The sequence below is a fragment of the Colletotrichum siamense genome, assembly GCF_013390195.1.
Source record: "Colletotrichum siamense strain Cg363 chromosome Unknown KSG_Cg363_contig02, whole genome shotgun sequence".
Classification (NCBI taxonomy): domain Eukaryota; kingdom Fungi; phylum Ascomycota; class Sordariomycetes; order Glomerellales; family Glomerellaceae; genus Colletotrichum; species Colletotrichum siamense.
The window spans coordinates 3,777,400-3,796,050 of record NW_023501015.1 but is presented as its reverse complement, the minus strand read 5'-3'; the positions used below and the strand labels follow the sequence as shown (position 1 = coordinate 3,796,050).

At 55.1% G+C, this 18,651-nt stretch overlaps 6 protein-coding genes across 6 annotated transcripts; 3 read left to right on the top strand and 3 right to left on the bottom strand.

The window, feature by feature from the left end:
• Positions 1 to 1,352: 1,352 nt before the first annotated feature.
• On the bottom strand, positions 1,353 to 1,553 carry CGCS363_v002955 (uncharacterized protein; the record flags this gene model as incomplete). The annotated part of the gene is made up of 1 exon (XM_036634804.1): positions 1,353 to 1,553. The coding sequence occupies one exon, from the start codon at positions 1,551 to 1,553 to the stop codon at positions 1,353 to 1,355; it is 201 nt and encodes a 66-aa protein (XP_036499778.1).
• Positions 1,554 to 2,234: 681 nt separating this feature from the next.
• CGCS363_v002954 (uncharacterized protein) lies at positions 2,235 to 5,072 on the bottom strand (the record flags this gene model as incomplete). Its single annotated transcript, XM_036634803.1, has 3 exons — positions 2,235 to 3,067; positions 3,174 to 4,133; positions 4,250 to 5,072. The coding sequence occupies 3 exons, from the start codon at positions 5,070 to 5,072 to the stop codon at positions 2,235 to 2,237; spliced, it is 2,616 nt and encodes an 871-aa protein (XP_036499777.1).
• Positions 5,073 to 6,118: 1,046 nt separating this feature from the next.
• On the top strand, positions 6,119 to 7,283 carry CGCS363_v002953 (Ornithine carbamoyltransferase; the record flags this gene model as incomplete). The annotated part of the gene is made up of 3 exons (XM_036634802.1): positions 6,119 to 6,448; positions 6,502 to 7,192; positions 7,243 to 7,283. 3 exons carry the CDS (start codon positions 6,119 to 6,121, stop codon positions 7,281 to 7,283), a joined length of 1,062 nt encoding a protein of 353 aa, XP_036499780.1.
• A 141-nt stretch (positions 7,284 to 7,424) lies between these two features.
• CGCS363_v002952 (Acetolactate synthase small subunit) lies at positions 7,425 to 8,428 on the bottom strand (the record flags this gene model as incomplete). The annotated part of the gene is made up of 2 exons (XM_036634801.1): positions 7,425 to 7,605; positions 7,656 to 8,428. 2 exons carry the CDS (start codon positions 8,426 to 8,428, stop codon positions 7,425 to 7,427), a joined length of 954 nt encoding a protein of 317 aa, XP_036499779.1.
• Positions 8,429 to 9,825: 1,397 nt separating this feature from the next.
• CGCS363_v002951 (Uncharacterized protein) lies at positions 9,826 to 11,809 on the top strand (the record flags this gene model as incomplete). Its single annotated transcript, XM_036634800.1, has 8 exons — positions 9,826 to 10,027; positions 10,083 to 10,318; positions 10,495 to 10,516; positions 10,570 to 10,622; positions 10,673 to 10,837; positions 10,884 to 11,092; positions 11,146 to 11,728; positions 11,786 to 11,809. 8 exons carry the CDS (start codon positions 9,826 to 9,828, stop codon positions 11,807 to 11,809), a joined length of 1,494 nt encoding a protein of 497 aa, XP_036499782.1.
• A 1,610-nt stretch (positions 11,810 to 13,419) lies between these two features.
• On the top strand, positions 13,420 to 14,450 carry TRAPPC13 (Trafficking protein particle complex subunit 13; the record flags this gene model as incomplete). Its single annotated transcript, XM_036634799.1, has 2 exons — positions 13,420 to 13,490; positions 13,544 to 14,450. 2 exons carry the CDS (start codon positions 13,420 to 13,422, stop codon positions 14,448 to 14,450), a joined length of 978 nt encoding a protein of 325 aa, XP_036499781.1.
• Between the last annotated feature and the right edge of the window lie 4,201 nt (positions 14,451 to 18,651).

Here is an 18,651-nt window from a genome sequence, read left to right as displayed (position 1 = left end):
AGCTTCCGGTGGAAACGAGTCTTGACAATCTCCAGGAGTGTCGGCTGGAATATCGGACGGCTCCTGTTCTCTGTAGTGGTCACGCTGAGTATTCTTGTAACCCGAGATAGGTGCGCGCTAAGATGGAATGGTAAGTTGAAAAGACCAGGCCAAGAGTTTCCAGCTGCTCGGGAAGAGCGGCGGTTAATGTATGGCTTCACCTTTCGACTCCATGTAAATGCGAGCCCACGCGGCTTGCGTCGCCGATCGAAAACGAACACTTGCCTGAACCTTTTTTTCCCGCTTGACCGCCGCCGCCTTTGAAGCAGGCTTGAGCCACTCCTGCGCTTCGTAACTGCCGTTCTTCTTAGCTCTCCCGTTTCAGAAGCGCGAGGCGCTGGCTGAGTCCGAGGGGAGTTGCTGCTAATCCTGGAAGCGGCGAAACTAGGACAAAGGGCCCTTATGTACCATGTGGCTTTTGCTCACTTTGACGCCGCGCTGGGAATAAGTAAAGATACGGTAAAATGAAGGGAAAAGGTCCGGATGACACACGTGCGTAGAGAAAGACAGTGGAAAAAAGGGAAGCTGTTGTTGTGTAACTGTGTTCAATATAATAAGAAGTGTGTGATAAAGAAACGATGCTGAGATGTTTACGGTTCCCTGCTGCTACACCACTATCAAAAACAAGAAAAAGCGCCTGACAGCCAGACAGTCCACTTGCCCCTGGTGATCGTGATGAGGAAGCGTTGTTGGTCGCCCTGCTCCCCCAGAAACCCGGGTCTGAGCCTCCCTTGGAAATTCCAGTCTTCGTCCCCTAGGCTAATCTCCAGGAAACGGTAGCTCTGCGAACCTAATTGCATGCCAATCCTGCCCGCCCCGAAGGCTTTAACCCCCCAATCCTCGCAGCTTGCTACCCCACGATCCTTCGATGTCTGACAAGGCCGTATCTCGGCGTTCCTTGGTTCCAGAATACGTGAAAGCCCCCTCGGTGGAAATATTGTGTCTGGACCAAGTGAGGGGGGACAACCCGGTGCCGCAATGATGTGACTAGCCCGACGTCACAATCGTGACATTCCAGGCCGCGCCAGGCACGCCACACGCCGCATCTTTCATTCCTGCAACACCAATCTTGATCCCGCGATCAAATAACTCCGTGCCCTGTCCCATCGTGGGGGCAGAAGAGAGGGGGCCAGAAGCTGGCGCCGATCATCCGTCGTTTTTCTTTCCCCCCTCCGCCATGCTTCTGTGACAGCTTTCCAACGCCCATGTCTGTGTCTGTGTTCCCGGCTAGTAAGACACTCGAAGAAGTAAGGAAAATTGGTATCGATACAAGGGATGGTCCGTGAGATGAGATATCAAGACAAAAAAGAAAATCAGTCACCGCCGGCCTCCGGAGGGATCTCCTTCCCCTTGATGACCGCGTCCGCGTATGAAGCCATCTCGGCTGCCCCCGCCGAGCGCCGCGTCGCGAACCACCACGTCAACGTGACGACGAGCAGCCAGACGCCCACCCAGGTGATGACCACGCGTGGAGAACGGCGCCTGCGCGGGGCGTACGGGGAGAAGGCGGCCATTTTCCTGGTAGCTGGGATGCTTCCTAACCGTAGGCGGCCAGTTTTGACGATCTCGGCCTCGTGGCGAGATATGTTCTGATGTCCGGTTTGGGGAGGGGGGGAACTGGCGTGGGTTTTTCGTGATCGAAGGCTGGAAGGGCACAGCTCCAGACCTTTCGAGTTCTTTGTTGTTCTGTGATGTGGAAAATGATTGGCCGGCAATTGACAAGTCGGAACTCGTACAGCTACTCAATCGGCCGAGAGTTTGAGGTGTGATGGGATTCTTGATTGCTTGACGAACGATGGAGGTTCAATGGTGGGACGTTGACGCCAAGTGTACACCACACTGTGCCCATGCACTGTGATCGCCAGCAGCATTTCTCGACTGGAAACAACGGGCCTTTAATCTTGTTCCGGAGACTGGTTGACCACTTCCGCTTGTTAACGGTGTTTTCTCAACAGGTCATTACCTGTTCCTCGATGAATCCGACTTCAACAAGTATTCGGCGTCTTACTTTCAAACAGCTTGTTGCAAACATCTTGTTGATACTCAAGGGACTGATGAGTCTAGTGTGACTGCAGCCATGTGACTCATCTAGTACATTTTCGCGTGTAATTCACGTTTCTTTGCGCTTCCTGCGCTACCGCCGCCCAATTTGTTGTTGTTGACACCCAAACGCCATAAACCCAGCCCAAAAGTACTTACAAACGAATGCTCGCCCCGATTCCCTGGCCTTCGTACCAGACCGTTTCCCTCCAATTACCAATCCGAACCGATACATTCGCGCTGGCATCGAGCTTCAAAGCGCCTCCGATCGCTTTCCTCACGGCATCATAGCCTACTGATCCCATAGACCAGTCCACAGGCAACCTCGGCGTTTCCGACGTACCTGGCGGTGCCGCAAAGGGCAGGTCGTACAATATGTGGCCGACCTTCTCAGTGTGGTTGTAGTAGGCCGTCGCGTTTACCCAATCGACGTAAATAGTGTTGTAAGTCAACGGGGATACCAAAGTGAATGTCGCTGTTGACGACAATACGTGGAACGTCGCGTCTCTAATGAAGTGACCCTTCTTCTTTCCATCTTCCTCGTCCCCGTCTCCAGGAAGGTCTAATTTGGGGGCGGCAATAGTGATGTTGAGTTTAGACAAGGCCTCGCCGATGATGGGGACCGATGGCAAAGTTCCCCGGTGCGCCTTCACGTCAAATGTGACGTTGCGTCCAGAAAGATATTCAGATATTAAATCGCTGGCGATCCTGCGACCAGCGTCGCCGTGGGTTGTGGGATCCCACTTGGCCGTGACGACCATGTTGGTGTTGTTACCCCGAACAACGTTGAGGTTCTCTGCCGTGGCGCTGCCAAGAATGGTGCCATCCTTTACAATGTGAATGTTGACGTATGGCACAAAGGCAGAGTACGGCGTGGGATTTGTGATATTAACCAACGCCTCTAGCGTCAGTGACGTCTCAGAGGTGTCGATTATCTTGACGTCTCCAACCTGTGGACGAACGCTGCCGATCGCTTTGCCAGGCAAGGCTGCCAGAAGTCAGCTCTACCGTAACCAGGACTCATCGCGCTGGCAGGCAGGGACATAAGAAAACAACCCACGATAAGACGAACAGCATCAAGAGCTAATACGGACGTTTTACTGGGATTTTGCCCTCAGCAGGGATGTCCTTCAGGACCAAATTCCCGAGGGCCGTGTTGACTTTGATGTCAACACCAGCCTTGACGTCAAGCATCACCTCCTTTCCGCCGAAGAGGAGCTTTTGCATGACGTCTGTCAACACGTCGCCGTCGGTAATGTTCAAAGGGGCGTTCTCGACGCGAGAGGTGATCTTAAGAAGCGGCTCCTTCTTCTTAGCGTCTTCGATCTTGGTAGAGTTGGCAGCTTGCCACTTCTCGAGGTTCAGCTCTCCGAGCTTCCTGTGCTGATACATGACGTCGGCTGTCGCTCGCATGTTGGTCACGTTGATGTCGAAATTCATCTCCTTTGGCAGACCGGCGAGAACCTGGACAGTGCCGGAAACTTTGGGGTTTCCGTCATCCTCATCCGGGTCCGCCATCGGATCAGGGAGTTGAAAATTCACATCGGTAAGAGAGAAGCTCTTGATGAGGTTATCGAACCCTTGGCCGGGGAATGGCACAGGTACCATAATCTCTGACAAGATGTCTCCGACCCAGCCAGGGGTGTTAGAATCAGGAACCTTCCGCCCACGAACGTAGACAGTCGCAGCCTCGCCATGCATGTACTGGTCCAAGAACTTGTCCAATGGTGACGACTTCGAATTGGGACATACCCTCGTGAGGTCTTTGGGAAGCTCTCGGATGATACCCGATACGTTGGCGGTGACCTCGGCATGCGGTCTAATAGTGAGGGGTTCGGTGGTGGCGTCGGCCACAAGAATGTAGGGGTCAAAAGAGTTGCAGTTAGGGATGAGAACCTCGAATCCTAGCTCGGGCACATCAAGACTGATTGGATACTCATTGAACGCCGTGATGGCAACGTCGGCGCCAACGGCTGATCGTCCATCGGAATCTGGCACGTCTCGGAAGTTGAGTCTCGAGATATTGTACGTCGGCAGCGAGGGTATTTGTTTCGCTATACAAGGTATTAGTTTGGTGTGTTTAAGCAAAAATACAGCAAAGCGTGATCAATTCAAAGCAGAACTTTTTCTCCAAAATACAACGAAGCAAAGGAGCGATAGAGTGATTGACCTTCAAACGTCAAGATCTCGCTGACCGCGTGGGTTCCGAGCGGGAGGATTCCGGACTTGAGTGGGATATCGGCCTTTCCGAGCACCTTCAGCTGATCGAGCTTCCCATCCAGCCATTCGTTTGCGACTTTTCGATACGCTTCCGCATCTCCGGGCGACAACTCGGCGACAAAGTCCACCTTGGTAGTCTGACCGTCCACGATGCTGATTGAAAGCGGCGGTACCACGGCGGTGCCAAGCAAAACGTCGTTGTACTCTGGCAGGTAGACGCCGACCTTGGTCTGTTCGGTACCAAGCGCCCTTACAATCCAGGTCGTAAACTTTCCTATCCTTCGAGAGGTGGGATCCTGGACTCTGGACCCGTCGAGCTTGAAGTTGGCCTGCACGCGAGCCCGTACGCCATTGGTTGTGATGGACTCGAGGGAGAGATTCGTTGGCTCGACTACAGCGGCCTGCTTAGCGTATTCCTCCACTGCTGCCGGAACGAAGAAAGCCACAAGCATGATGCAGACGGCCAGCGTCGCAAGCACGACGATGGAAATGATGGAGGCCCATGGCGTGGAGCTCTTCTTCTCCTTGAGCGATGTGTGCGATGAATGCGACCCGGCGAGCGAGGCACCGGAAATGGATGGTGGCGGTTGAGGACTTCGACAGATTTCGCAACAGAAACTCGCCTTGTCGGGGTCGTCTCGTTCGCCGTCGTATCTAGGAGTTCCAGAAGAGCCGGACAAGAGCGGCGCCGTTTCGGACATCGAAGAGTCGTCTTCCGCCTTTCCTTTGCCCTTGGGCGTCAGGAGCGGTGTTCGTTCAGTTTCGTCGGACATTGCGAATCGGGGGGGATTCTGGTTGTGTAAATGGCGGATTATCGTAGGAGGATGGCCGTCATCGCCGTAGACCAGTGGTATTGGAGACAAGAAAGACTAACAAAGGGAAAAGGTTACAGGATGCAGAGGGAAAGGGCAGCTGAGTTTCCGATCTTGCCCAGGGATTCGGGATTCGTAATGGGTGATGATGTCAAATAACTTGGTTCATCCTGGGGAAGCGCAGCTGGGCTGGCAGTGCTGCTGAAGAGACAGGGCAGAGCCGAAGAGGTCACCTGAAACCAATGAGACGAGGTCTAGTCAGCTGGGTGAGTTGGCCACAGGGAACCTTTAGGTCGAAGGGGACGGCCGAAGTGTGGATGGCCCGGGGCGGGGATGGGGATCATGTTCCCTTCTTGAGAGCTTGGATTGGAGTGCCTGACCAGGATATGCACGGCCCACCCTCCTCCTCAGGCACGCATGCGCAGCGTTGCGCAGCACCGCAACCATTTCCTCAGCCGTGTCTTGTACTGAAAATCCTCTCCACAATGCGCCGTCGAGCTGCTGACAGCTGCTGCTTCCAGCACGCATGGCATTGGCGCGCAGGTCCGGTTGCGGCCGTTTCACCGGTCCGGTCTGGGCTCCTGCATGAGCTGCCCGCTGTCAGGTCTCCGCCTGTAGCATCGCTGTGAGCCGCATCGTTGTCTGCCCTACAGCCCGCTGAATTTGCAGGGTCTGGAGAGCGATTCCGAAATTTTCGGTGTGAAGCGGTGAGAACCGCGCACTGTCTGAATGGGTCCGAGTTTGCTGCACCTGCGCGGGAAGGGCTTGTGGGGTTCGTGTAGCTATCGTCTTTCATTGAAGCTATCCAACAGTGACTCAACCTTCTTTCTAAATACACCAATTGACTCCCACCGCGACTCACTGAGATCGGCAACTTACTGAGTCCGTCTTATCAGAAGCTTGCTTTAATATCTGTGGCCTCAGCATATCAGCCCGAATCCGTTCGCAGCTGTCTCAAGCTTCTATTCCTCTCACCCAGCCAGCTCGAGTCATTTGAATCACCCATCATGAGGCAATCTGCTTTCCGTGTCACCCGTCAAGCCTTCAACGGCCTCCAGAGCCGGGCTTACTCACAATCGGCCGGTCCCCGTCATCTGATGTCCATTGCGGATCTCACTCCGGCTGAGTTCGCTACCCTCGTCCGCAACGCCGCTTCCAACAAGACCGCCGTCAAGTCCGGCAATGTGCCCCCGGCTCTGGCTTCAGGCCTGAAGGGCGAGACTGTTGCCATGATGTTCAGCAAGCGCAGCACTCGTACCCGTGTATCGACAGAAGCTGCCGTGGCCATGATGGGTGGCCACCCCATGTTCCTTGGCAAGGATGACATTCAGCTTGGAGTGAGAAGCACAAGTCCTTGGACCCGAGTGACACTAGACTAAATCCCGTATAGGTCAACGAGTCTCTGTATGACACCTCAAAAGTCATTTCGTCCATGACCTCCTGCATGGTTGCCCGTGTTGGCCCTCACTCCGACGTCGCTGGACTGGCCAAGGATTCCAGCGTCCCAGTCATCAACGCCCTGTCCGATGACTACCACCCTCTGCAGATTATCGCCGACTTTTTGACCATCCACGAGTCCTTCCCCGCCTCCAAGACTTCCGACAAGGCGGACCTTGGTGTAAAGGGATTGAAGGTTGCCTGGATTGGTGATTCCAACAATGTTCTCTTCGATCTCGCCATTGGATGTGTCAAGATGGGAGTTGACATCGCCGTTGCCTCTCCTACCGGCTATGGCATCCCCAACGCCATGAAGGCTGTCATTTCCTCCGCTGCCAACGGAGTTTCTTCTCCTGGCAAGCTGAGCGAGACTACCATTCCTGAGGAGGCCATCAAGAACGCCGACATCCTTGTCACCGACACCTGGGTATCTATGGGTCAGGAGGCTGAGACACAGAAGCGCCTCAAGGCATTTGCTGGCTACCAGATCACCAACGACCTGGCCAAGCGTGGCGGTGCTAAGGAAGGCTGGAAGTTTATGCACTGCCTGCCTCGTCATCCTGAGGAGGTGCACGACGAAGTCTTCTACAGTGACAGGTCTCTCGTCTTCCCTGAGGCGGAGAACCGCTTGTGGGCTGCAGTTTGTGAGTATCGTGCCCTCGTCCGTACAAACTCGACACTAATAATCACGCAGCTGCGCTCGAGGGCTTCGTTGTCAACAAGGGCAAGATCTAATGGGACAGGTTTGGCGTTGCACGGTCACAGAAAAAGGCGAGGCGTTCTTCAAAAATGGTACAGATTGTGTAGTAACTTAGTAGCATTGAAAGATGGCAGTACCGTTTTACCAACGCCGGATATTTCCTAAAATATTGTCTCTTAACCAGGGGGAAGCTGGCTAGCGTCAACAACCTCATCCGCCTCCTTAAGAATCGTCTCCTCGTTCGGGCCGTACAGCGGCGAACGGGGCAGGGCCATCAGGCCAGTGCGGGCGGACTCAAGAATACCGAAGGGTCCGATGAGCTTCAGGAAGGAGTCGATCCTCGTGGGCTTAGCAGAACTGCGGGATTCTCAGTAAAGGCATCTTATCAAGAGCAGGGGTCAACTTACATCTCTACGATACAGCTGTTGGTGCTGATGTCCAGAACCTTGCCACCAAACTGGTGAGCGAAGTAGGTAATGGACTTCAAGTGCTCGTGCTTGTGGCGGAGAGCCTGGGAAGCAGCCAACTTGCTAGGATGGAAGTCCTTGGCGATCTCCTCCAAGCTTTGCGACTCGATGGCGCCCTCGGGGTGTTCAACGTCGGCAGCCGTGATCTCACGGTGGTGAGCCAACAGCTCCTCGAAGTACTCGGGTCCCAGGATGTTGATCTTGGCAAGCAGAAGCTCACGCTGGACCAGAGCAGCGCTGGTGTAGTCCAAGACGGCCCAGACGGGGACGAGATCCTCCAATTGGCGGCGGGCCTGCTCGACAACGCCGTCTTGTCCGGTCAGGACAATGGTCATGCGCGAGAGATCCTCAACCTCGGTACTACAGACAACGAGCGAGTCGATGTTGAAGCCGCGGGCAGCCAGAATTCCGGAGACGCGGGACAGCACACCGGGCTCGTTCTGGACCAAGCAGTTGAGGATATGGCGCTTCGGGGGAGCCATCGACGGGGAGGGCGTCTCGTAGAGGATGTTGGAGACGGCGGCCTGGGCGGACCATGCCGGCGGGCTGTCGCTGACGGGGAGAGGAGCGGCGCGGCGTCGAAGTGCCTTGTATGCGATGGCCGAGGTCGAGCTGCTAGAGGAGCTCCAGCGGGCGGCGGCAGCGAGCGGGACCGCTTGAGGTGCCTGGGTGGCCCTCCATAGTGAGGTGGAAAGTAGGCGACGAGACGCCATCTTCTCTGATCAATTGCGAGAACAACCAATTGCTCTCGTGATCAGAAAAAAAGACGAAGCTCTCAGCCTGAACTTGAGTGTGAGCTCGGGGTTCAATGGCCGGACAGATAACGGACTGACTCACCGTGTGTCAAGTTCCACTGGGAAAATTTGAGGAGAATTTGGGGGTGATAGATCGGAGGCAAGTCGGAGGCAGGGAAGCAGGCCGTTCGCAGGGGTCGTGGAGCACGGATCAGCTACCGACAGGGATTTTCACCGAGCGTGTGGGAACGCTGCATCGCGGGGTCGGTTGGAAGGTGCGGGGTTACATCCCACACTGTGTCGGAAGCTGACCTGTGGTAGAGGCTGCATAGTAATCCGTTCGTCAAATAAGTGTCCGGTTTGTGTTCAGTCTTTGATGCAACCATGGCTTGAGTGTGCACGATGCTCTTCTGATCATGTGGTTGACGGACAAACACTAAAGGGACTCCGTGGATCATGACTCTCGCCTCAACTAGATCTCCAGACTTACCGTCTAGATGCATGATCTAGCATTGACATGGCCTTGCGAAGTCCTGAAGCATCGTATCTGATGGCCAGCGGAACAGTGCACCGCTCGCGCTGAGTTCTCCTTCCTGAAGTGCACCATGACTCATGTTGGCCATTCTTGGTAGTCAGAGGATTGGGTCATCATAGAGGAAAGACTCAATTGAGAACATCAAATCTTGATGTCTAGTGTTCTGCTGGGAGTAGCGTCGATGCTTAGCGGGCGTTCGTCCCACTTGCCGATTGCCAACCGGACCGAAGTCGGCGCTGGTGCATGTCTGTCACTGATTTAAGAGCAGTAAATGTCGACTCCAATGGCCAAGGATGGTCACAAAGCCTCAGGGGGTAATATTTTGCTAGTGGTCCCTTAACTGGGCTTATTTCTATTATCGCCAGGCAACTGAATAAATAAGGTATTGGGCAGTGAATGCAGACGACGACAGAGGCTACAATCGAACACCTTACTCTGACATTCACATTCTCTGCTTGTTCTGTCACTAAATCAGTAAAAATGGCGTCATCAAGAATTCCATACGGAATATTTCTTTCGTCAGCAATGTCTCGTTTATTTGCGTGGCCAGTACCTAAAATGATAGTGAACTAAATGTGACAACTCTTTAAGAGCCGCCAGGGACGGCAGGGACCGTGATGAAGTTGCGACCGGCTAACGCACAGACCAAGCCACTACACGTCGGCCTGTCCACCTCGCAAGGCTCCACATCCAAAGAGCTTCAAACCTCGTAAAATTTTTCCGAGTCGTCCTTTTGCACAAACAATAGACTGGCGTCTATCGCGTTGATTACACGTGTTGCCAGGACGAATCCTTACATCCTTCAACGCAAACAACGGTGTTACCGCATCGACATATCACAATGGACGACACCGAGCGACGTTCCGCCAAGCGCTCGCGCTTCGACCAGACTGAACCTGAGCCGCGCAAGGCTTCGAGATTCGATCGTCGCTCCCGATCTCCTCCTGCAAAGCGCCCAGAGTCTGGCAGAGATCGCAGTCCGATTGCGAATGACCCTGCGACGGAGCCCAAAAAGTCGCCCGTGGACGCCGCAGCCGCGGCCGGTACGCGACCACTCTTCTCTTTATGAACCTTGATGAAAGACTAACCAGCCACCAGCTGCTGCCGCTGCGCGCATCAACGCGCAACTCCAAGCGAAGAAAGGCATCCAACACGTCGATGTCCCCCCGATCAAGACCGCGACTCCCGAAATCAAAACAGAGGATGGATCACCGGACCCGGCCAACACGATCAATGGCGAGATGTACATTGCCGACGGAGACTACATCAAGGACATCGAAGTCAACGACCTCCGCAACAGATACCTCCTGACCAAGGGGTCGACTCAGAAGATGGTAAATACTCCTGTGCAAAAACCACTGATCATATTTCCTTCCCAGGTTTCGCCTCGGGCGCATTCCGCTTCCCTTCCTATCCATTGATTTGTGTCGAGATCATCCTGCTTACCAGCACGATAGCTCACACAGATCACCCCTCTTTGGCACCTGCTGACTCCATTTGCTTGATTTAGATTAAAGAAGAGACTGGTGCTGGTACGCAACGCGTCCCAATTTACGTCGTTAGGAACGAAAGTTGACTTTGAAAGATGTAACTACCCGAGGAAGCTACTATCCCGACAAGAGCATGGCAACGGCTGCGGTCAGTCCCGTTACCACTGTCTACCAGTTCATTCGCTAACGATGGTCCAGAATCCCCCCCTGTACCTTCACGTGACGAGTACATCAAAGACGGGTCTCGAGCAAGCTGTGGCCAAGATCGAGGAACTCATGAAACAGGAACTCCCGGCATTGGTCGACGAGCGCCGTTTTCGTCGTCGTGACCAAGAGCAGGTCGAGAGAGATGAATATGGTCGTGTACGTATGACCTGACGATTAGGTTCCATTGGCTAATGTTCCGCAGCGCAAATGGCCCGAGGAGAAGATCCCCATTGGCTTGGAGTCGGTCCCCGGATTCAACCTGCGTGCTCAGGTTGTTGGACACGGCGGTGCTTATGTCAAGCATATCCAGCAGGAGACCCAGTGCCGTGTGCAAATCAAGGGCCGCGGTTCTGGATACTTGGAGGCTGCCACTAACCGTGAGAGCGACGAGGACATGTATCTGCATGTGGCGTGAGTAGCCGCCGACCCCCCGCTTATCGAGAATTCCGCTAACCAACTTACAGTGGACCTGATCCGAAAATGGTCGAGAAGGCCAAGGAGCTCTGCGAAGACTTGATCGCCAACGTCAAGGATCAGTACGAGGAGTTCAAGAGCAGGCCTCCCCGTGGATACGGCGATCGCGGCGGCTATGGAGATCGCGGCGGCGGCTATGGCGACCGTTCGCGGAACCACGATGGTGGACACGGCGGACATGGCGGCTACCAGGGCTATGGCGGCGGCGGCTACAACTCTGGACACGGAGGACACGGCGGTCATGGTAGTCACGGCGCTGGACAGTCGGCCAGCCCAGCTCCTGGTGGCTCTAACAGCCCTGCCGCTGGAGCCGACTACGCTGCTCAGTATGCCCAATACTACGGTGGACAGGACCCCTATGCTGCTTATGGTGGCTACGCCGCGTACGTCCAGATGTACCAGCAATACTACGCCGCTGCGCAACAGCAAGCGCAAGGTTCACCCGCGCCTCCTGGAGCCTCGCCGCCCCCGCCCCCGAGCGAGGCTGCTCCTCCCCCACCTCCTCCGCCAAGCTCTGCTCCTCCGCCCCCTCCTCCCTCGGGCTCTCCCCCGGGAACCGGAGGCTATGGTGCAGTAAGTTCTGTCCGTATTACACCTGTTAATGAAATTGCAAACTGACGTGAGCCAAAGGTGCCTCCTCCTCCCGGTCTATAGGAAATAAGGCATAAGGATGGCGTAAGAAGTGTCGATTTTAAGATTGAAATCCGTCCGACAGGGCCCGGTAGTGTCCTACTGAATGGAATACCGCTGGGTACAGGGCTGGAGTAGTTGGACGCGCGTTAAATTGTACATGATCATACAGGTAAAATAATAGGAATAACCAATGCATTCGAAACAGGATACGCCCCTGATACGTTACACGTGCTTCCCTCTGTTCCGGAACGTGTGGAATATTCACGCTCTGTAAAACAGGACGACGCCTCTGTTGACGATTGTAGTATAGACTTGATGCTTGATGTGTTGCCTTGCTCGTATGGCATGCGTGCTGTCGTTTTAGGCTTTCTTGGCTTAGTGCTCAATGTCTACATTGACAGCTGTATGTCAATGGAATATGGAGGAACATGGCTTAGCGACCGATATCAGGAATGGTAAGAATTACAAAAAGCAAAAGCTCGGGAGCGGATTTGAACCTCGACCCTGCGAAACCAGCATTCGGGTTTCATACCAAGTTCTCACTAACGGACCAGAGCGTTATACCTCTAGGCCACTTGGCCTATCATCGGGCTTGGTTGACGTGAACGAAGCTGGATTTGAACCAAAAGGCAGCCGCAACCTAGTGGGTGGTGGATAGCTCAGGAGACTGCTCCTTCCTCCTCAATGTTGGACATATCGAGCTGGTCACAGTCCTTCCATGATCAAGGCATCCTGGCAGCGATCAGCAGCTCCAAGTCTTCTACCATGAGCTTCAAACAACATGACACTGTATTGTACCGCCTTCTTCCTCCTCTGCTCGCATTATACTCATACGGCTGTGCTGCTATAGATCATACTGGCAGCAAGTCAAATAGTGCGATCATCAACCAATCAGATCAAAGCCTCGTGCGTATAAAAAGTGCGAAACTTGGTGGAAGAGGGGCACATTTAGATCAGACGATTTTCAGGTGGTGTACTCTCAATAAAAGGGCTGGATCCTCAATGCAAGTGACAGGCAGCGTCTGCAACTTTGAAACTCCACACAGCTCCAGATCAGCTGGGAGCGAGTGAAGCGAAAGAAGCGCGATTCTTGATCACTCACTCCATATAAAGTTAAAAAGCACCTGGGGGTCTGGTTATTTGGGATGTGCAAGTAGCTCATGCAAAGTCCACTAGAGCGGTCTATCATCCCTCCTCTTCTCTCCTTTGTAAATCCCATGAAGCTCCGATGACAGCATATTTCAGTTGAACGTCATGAAACTAGCATAATGAGCCAAGCCGCAGGATTTCAAATTAGAATGGAATTTTCTCATCAACTTTTTGGGGTTGATATTCTCATGCCGTCCTCGTGTTATAAGCGACCACCTATCGACGTCAGACATGGAGTTTACTCCGACCACAGTGCGCCTCGCACCAATCCACAGCGAACCACACCGAACGCGGGGAAGCTCCGCCGAAGGGAAAGGGACCACGAGCGCATCGTCCTTATCGATAACGGAACATCGGGGACAGGGGCCCACTACAGCTCCGTCATTCCAATTCCACAGACGATCCACGTCTTGTTTCCAAGTCGCATCGTCCTTGTCTCTGATATCACCAACCCAAAGTCGACTCCCTCCGACCTGGTCAACATGAGCCACCAGAGATACCCCTCCCACGATCCTCTGAAGGAGCCTCACTCCGTTTCCCTCAAAGTTCTCAGGTGCGCATCACATCGAATGACGAAACAACCACACATCTGACACGCGAAGATAGGCTCTCCCGCCCGTCACTAGTAATCCAGCACCCGATCCGCCCGCCTCTCACGCCCTCCCACGTCCCCGCAGACCCGGCCCCGGCCTCGCTCGCCTACGACACCACCGCCGCGACGAACCCCGCCCCCTTCCTCCTCTCCCCGATCCTCAACCTGCCCCTGAGCTTCGGCTCCGCCTACGTCGGCGAGGTCTTCAGCTGCACCCTCTGCGCGAACCACGACACGCTCGAGCCGCCGCCGGGCACGAAGCGCAAGGTCATCCGCGATGTGCGCATCGAGGCCGAGATGAAGACGCCCGGGCAGGGCGGCGCGGTGCAGAAGCTGGAGCTCACGCCCGCAGACCCGGCCGACGCCGCGGAAGGCAAGGGCACCGACCTCGAGCCCGGGGAGACGCTCCAGCGCATCGTCAACTTCGACCTGAAGGAGGAGGGCAACCACGTCCTCGCGGTGACGGTGAGCTACTACGAGGCCACGGAGACGTCGGGCAAGACGCGCACGTTCCGGAAGCTGTACCAGTTCATCTGCAAGTCTTCCCTCATCGTGCGCACAAAGATCGGCCCGCTGGCGTCGGGGAAGAACGGCGGTGCTCGGAAGTGGGTTCTCGAGGCGCAGCTGGAGAACTGCTCCGAGGACGTCATCCAGCTGGAAAAGGTGCTGATCGACCTGGAGGAGGGGCTGGGGTACACGGACTGCAACTGGGAAGAGGGCGGCGGCGTGGCACGGCCGGTACTGCACCCCGGGGAGGTGGAGCAGGTGTGCTTTGTGGTCACCGAGGCGGACGGGGCCCACGCCGAGCCCGGAGAAGACGGCAGGATCATGTTCGGGGTGCTGGGTATCGGGTGGAGAGGGGAAATGGGAAACAGGGGCTTCCTGTCGACGGGCAAGTTGGGCACGCGGCACGTAGCGTGACGCGAGGCTGCGATATCACATTGAAGCCTTTATTTCAGTTGAGGCGGCCTCAAGGGGGGCTCGCGGCGGTTCCAGAGACAGCGGCACAGGTTGGACGTCACGTACGCGGGAGGCGGGCTGGCTGGGCCGCGCAGCCGGGCGGGCTTGTTTCTGTGCGTGGAAGGGCGGCTTCTGGGACCCGTGCTCTGTCGAGCTGAAAAAATCTCATCGGGCCGGCTGTTCAGATTGTTGCTGCTGAGAAGTGGGAAATATTTGCACGGTTGCCAGCTGTCTAACCGTCGGCGTCCGGGGCGAGCGTCGCGTCGTGTATGCAGAAGCACGTCGGGCTGATCCCTTTGCGCATGGGAAGGAGGAGGGAGTCAGGACGAAGACCCTGAAGATCAAACACGATGGCGTTGGAGAAGGATTTCTCGCAGTAAGGTGGGAGACGAAGGCATTGCGAGCAGAGAGCAAAAGCCACCAAATACCATGATATCTCCGAATCACAAGCACTTCTCATCGCGCTCAGATGCGCCACCGAATCTGCACCAACGTGCCGTTACCTCCTGAATCCCTGAGACGTGCCAAAAATGTCAAGAGTGGCTGAAGAGTGACAGCTCTAGATCCAGTAGTGCATCCCAGATCTCAAAACTCTAACGGCGCCCTGAGACTACCGACAAACGTTTCCTTAGCCCCAGTTCATCGCTTTCCAGGATCGCCCTTCATCCAGTTTCGGTCCTTTTACGTACGGGAATAGGGGCCGCAAAGGCAACTCACAGCCGCGGCTGCACCAAAGCACCTCACTGGCATGAGCAACGAGACTCCCAGACGACGAGTTATCACGTTGCACAGAATATGTATAGGCTAATGGGACCTGCAGCGTGGAAGCTGTCGTGCCCTCCGTCCGAAACGGGAATCTGGTTCTGCAGCCCGTGTAGTCTGCAGCCGCCTTGCATGAGAGGGATCGACACCTGGCTTCATCGAAATCAATTTGTCCCCCCTGATACGACCGAGCCGTCGTTGAGGATTGATTGGGGTAGAATTGGTTGGAAGGCCAAGGACAAACCCCTTGGACCATCTCGCAGGGGAGAAAAAAGCAATGAGCAGTAAAGCCGTCGGGTTTGACTTCTCCATTCTAGGATGGGCCTGCTGAAATTGATCTAAGCAACGACCGCTCTGCGGAGGTCTGTACGCGATCTTGGTGTCAGCCGTCGACGACCGTGCTAGATCTCAGCTATGAGACTAGCGTGGAGGACTCAGGCCACTTGAGCTAACATGACGCAGACCGGTGCGGAACTGCCTGCAAGACGTGGAGTCTGGGTGTGTTGTGAGCTGAGAGGACAAGGTCAGATAGATGCCAGAGGGCATTCGGATGGCTTCGTGGCCACGAGCTGGATTCTCAGCCCGCATGTCAGGTACAGCAGCCTCTCGTGTTAAACGTCCAGAGTAGCCAAATCCGGCGAGATGATGAGTTGCCATCGCGTGTCAGGGGCAAATACAGATAGGCCAGGCCGACAGGTGCCAGCCATTCTGTATCCCGTAAGGTGGCATGCGGCATGGTTTAAGTCGGTATGTAGGCGAGATCTGAAACAAAGGCTTCTTCATACCTTTTCTGGCTGGCTACAGAATAGGAGTCTGCAGTGGCTGACCTTCCCGTGGAGCCGTCCCAAGGTTGCTGGATAGAATCCTGTCCAGGGGGGCCAAGCAGCAAGGCATCTGTGTTCCTACCCAACAGACTACTGGAGTGGACTAAGATTCTCCGAAAAAGTGCGCCGGCGGTGATGCGGGTCTGAGGGAATGAACCCTTTAGGCTTCGTGGATTACTCCAGGTTCTGGGGTCGAGCAATCGACTCACCCAAGAAGAAATTCCCCAAAGATTTTACATGGGGCACCTGGCATACCGAGCATTTGAGATTTTGAGTGGCATCGTGGGCAATTGCCGGTGTTGCTTTTTGGCGCTGATGACGACTGTCCCAGTTCCGCGACGGGTTCCCGGCGGCGGAAATGGCCAGTGAGCGGCGAGCAGTGCGCACCAAGAACCACCCACAGACAGTTGAAGCTGTGCGCCGATCCTGGTCCGTCATGTTCGACATCTCGGGCCCACGATCGGCCATGGGCCGTGATATCAGGCGTCTTAAGACTGAGACGATCTTTTTCTCTGTGCGCTAGCAGAGGCTGATTTTGGAAGATTTTCTGCTCTGTGTCCCGTTCTGGCAGCCGTGTCGGGGAGCAAGGGCTCAACTGATTTTCTGTCGAATATCAGGAAATACCTGGTTGCCCGGCATGCCTGGGAGCGCTGGGAGGCCGGCGGAGCGGGTGAAGAGCCATTCACGGCGAGGAGGCTCGGGCAGGTTACCGTTGACGGGCCCTTTTGAAACATGCGAATGCATGCTAAGCCAGGCCCTCACATTAGAGCCATGCGGGCCATGTCGGTCGACAAGCAGGTACGGCAAGGAGGATGATTTTGATAGATGCCGCCTCGGGGCGAAGTGCATCTGGCGGGCAAGGAAGCGAGCGGTGGGATGCAGACCGCCTCTGGTGCTTGCTCGATTGCATGGCTAGTTTAGCTGCTGGTTGCTTGCTTGCTTGCTTGCCTGCCTGGTCTAGCCGGCCGGCTCGCTGTTCGACGAGCCATTCGTATTCATTGGATTGTGGTAGAGCGGTTCATCTTCTGCAGCCAACCCCATGGGTTATGTATGAAGCGTGGGAGGGCAGCGAATTTACCCACCGAGAGGAAAGGGTGTGAAGCAATGCGCCCAACGACCCCTGAAGTCGATGCATGGTTGGCTGGTCGACTTGGAACTGATTGACTGGGTTAGCAAAGAACTCTGGCTTCTGTTGAGTTCGCGAGGCGGGATGAACAGGTCCTAGCAAAGCGTTTGGATCTGTTTGCTTGGGCGGGAGAGGCAAGATTGGCGTCTAAAAGACGAAATGAATCGTCAGGCAGGTCGGCCGCTGACAGGGAAGGGCAGGATTGAATCGCGGCTGAGGGTCGATACGATGATTGTTCAAGCAAGTGTCGACATCACAATCTGGAAGGCGGCGGGCTTGTGGGGGGCCAACCCCACTGAAGGAATATTGCTCAAGGGGTCTTTTTCCTGTGGTTTATTCCGAGGGAATTGCATCTCGTAGATTCTTTCATGTCGGAGCCAGCGAGTGGATGGGCCAAGCGCCAGGTCGCGGCTATTCGGGTCCAAAGGGCAGTTCCCTGACTCTGACCTCAGCTGTGATGGATGCATGCCAGAAGCAACCGTATCTTTTCGTGTCGCCCGCAACGACTCGTCACCGATGTGCCGGGCGGCTTGGCTGGAGGCTTCATCGGATGCGGAGGTGGGTTAGGGAGGAGGAAGGGAGAAAAAAAAAAAAATCTTTTCCTCTTCTGTTGTGGTGTGTAAGAGATAATAGCAGGCGTGAGGTTGTGTACGTAGGCTTTGAGCAAACGCAAGCCAGGATTCGTTCCTCGTGGGAGAAATGCTTCTTGCTGCGTCGTACACGTGCGTTGGCGGAGGAGAGGTGTGTCTGCAGAAGGGATGGGATGCGGCCCAAGTCCAGTCCAGTAAGGTTGCTTTGCAGGCACGTCGCATTGGGGAGGAGGGCCCGGAAGGCTTGGGTCTTGGGATAGATGTGTGTCTTGTCATTGGGCAGATCTAGCTCAGCATTACCTGTACAGATGCATGTGTGTTACTCGGTCCCCAGCAGGAAGGGGAAGTTGGCCAAGGACGATGTGATGCCTTCATGCTAGGTAGGTAGGAGTAGAGCGGGCATCGGGCGGCAGTGAGAAAAAAAAAAAAAAGCAAGTGAGGGGAAGAGCGATTTACAGCTTCCTTGTCGCGCCTTGAGACTTGATGAGGGGCATATTCCGTGATCAGTGACGATGTCTTATTGGAGCTGGAGAGAAGGACCCCCCGAGGAGTGGGAGTGGATAAGCTGCCTTCGCTGATGGACATGGCCGGAGAAGGAGAAAGAGGGCATGTGGAGGAAGCCCACTCACTCAGCTTCTCTGTCTTTTGGAGACGGGAAGCATTGCATTTGACGCCGTGAGAAATGGGAGAACCTGGACGCCGGAAGGCATTCGACTGATGGGGATATGGAAAACCCGATGGTGGGCCAGTTGTACAGAAAGGGTCTGGCTTGCGCAGTGGGTGACACCCATTGTCATGGAGTGGCAGAATGGAAGCAACAACTGTGGACGACAGTGGACGGCAGAAGTGTGAACGACAGT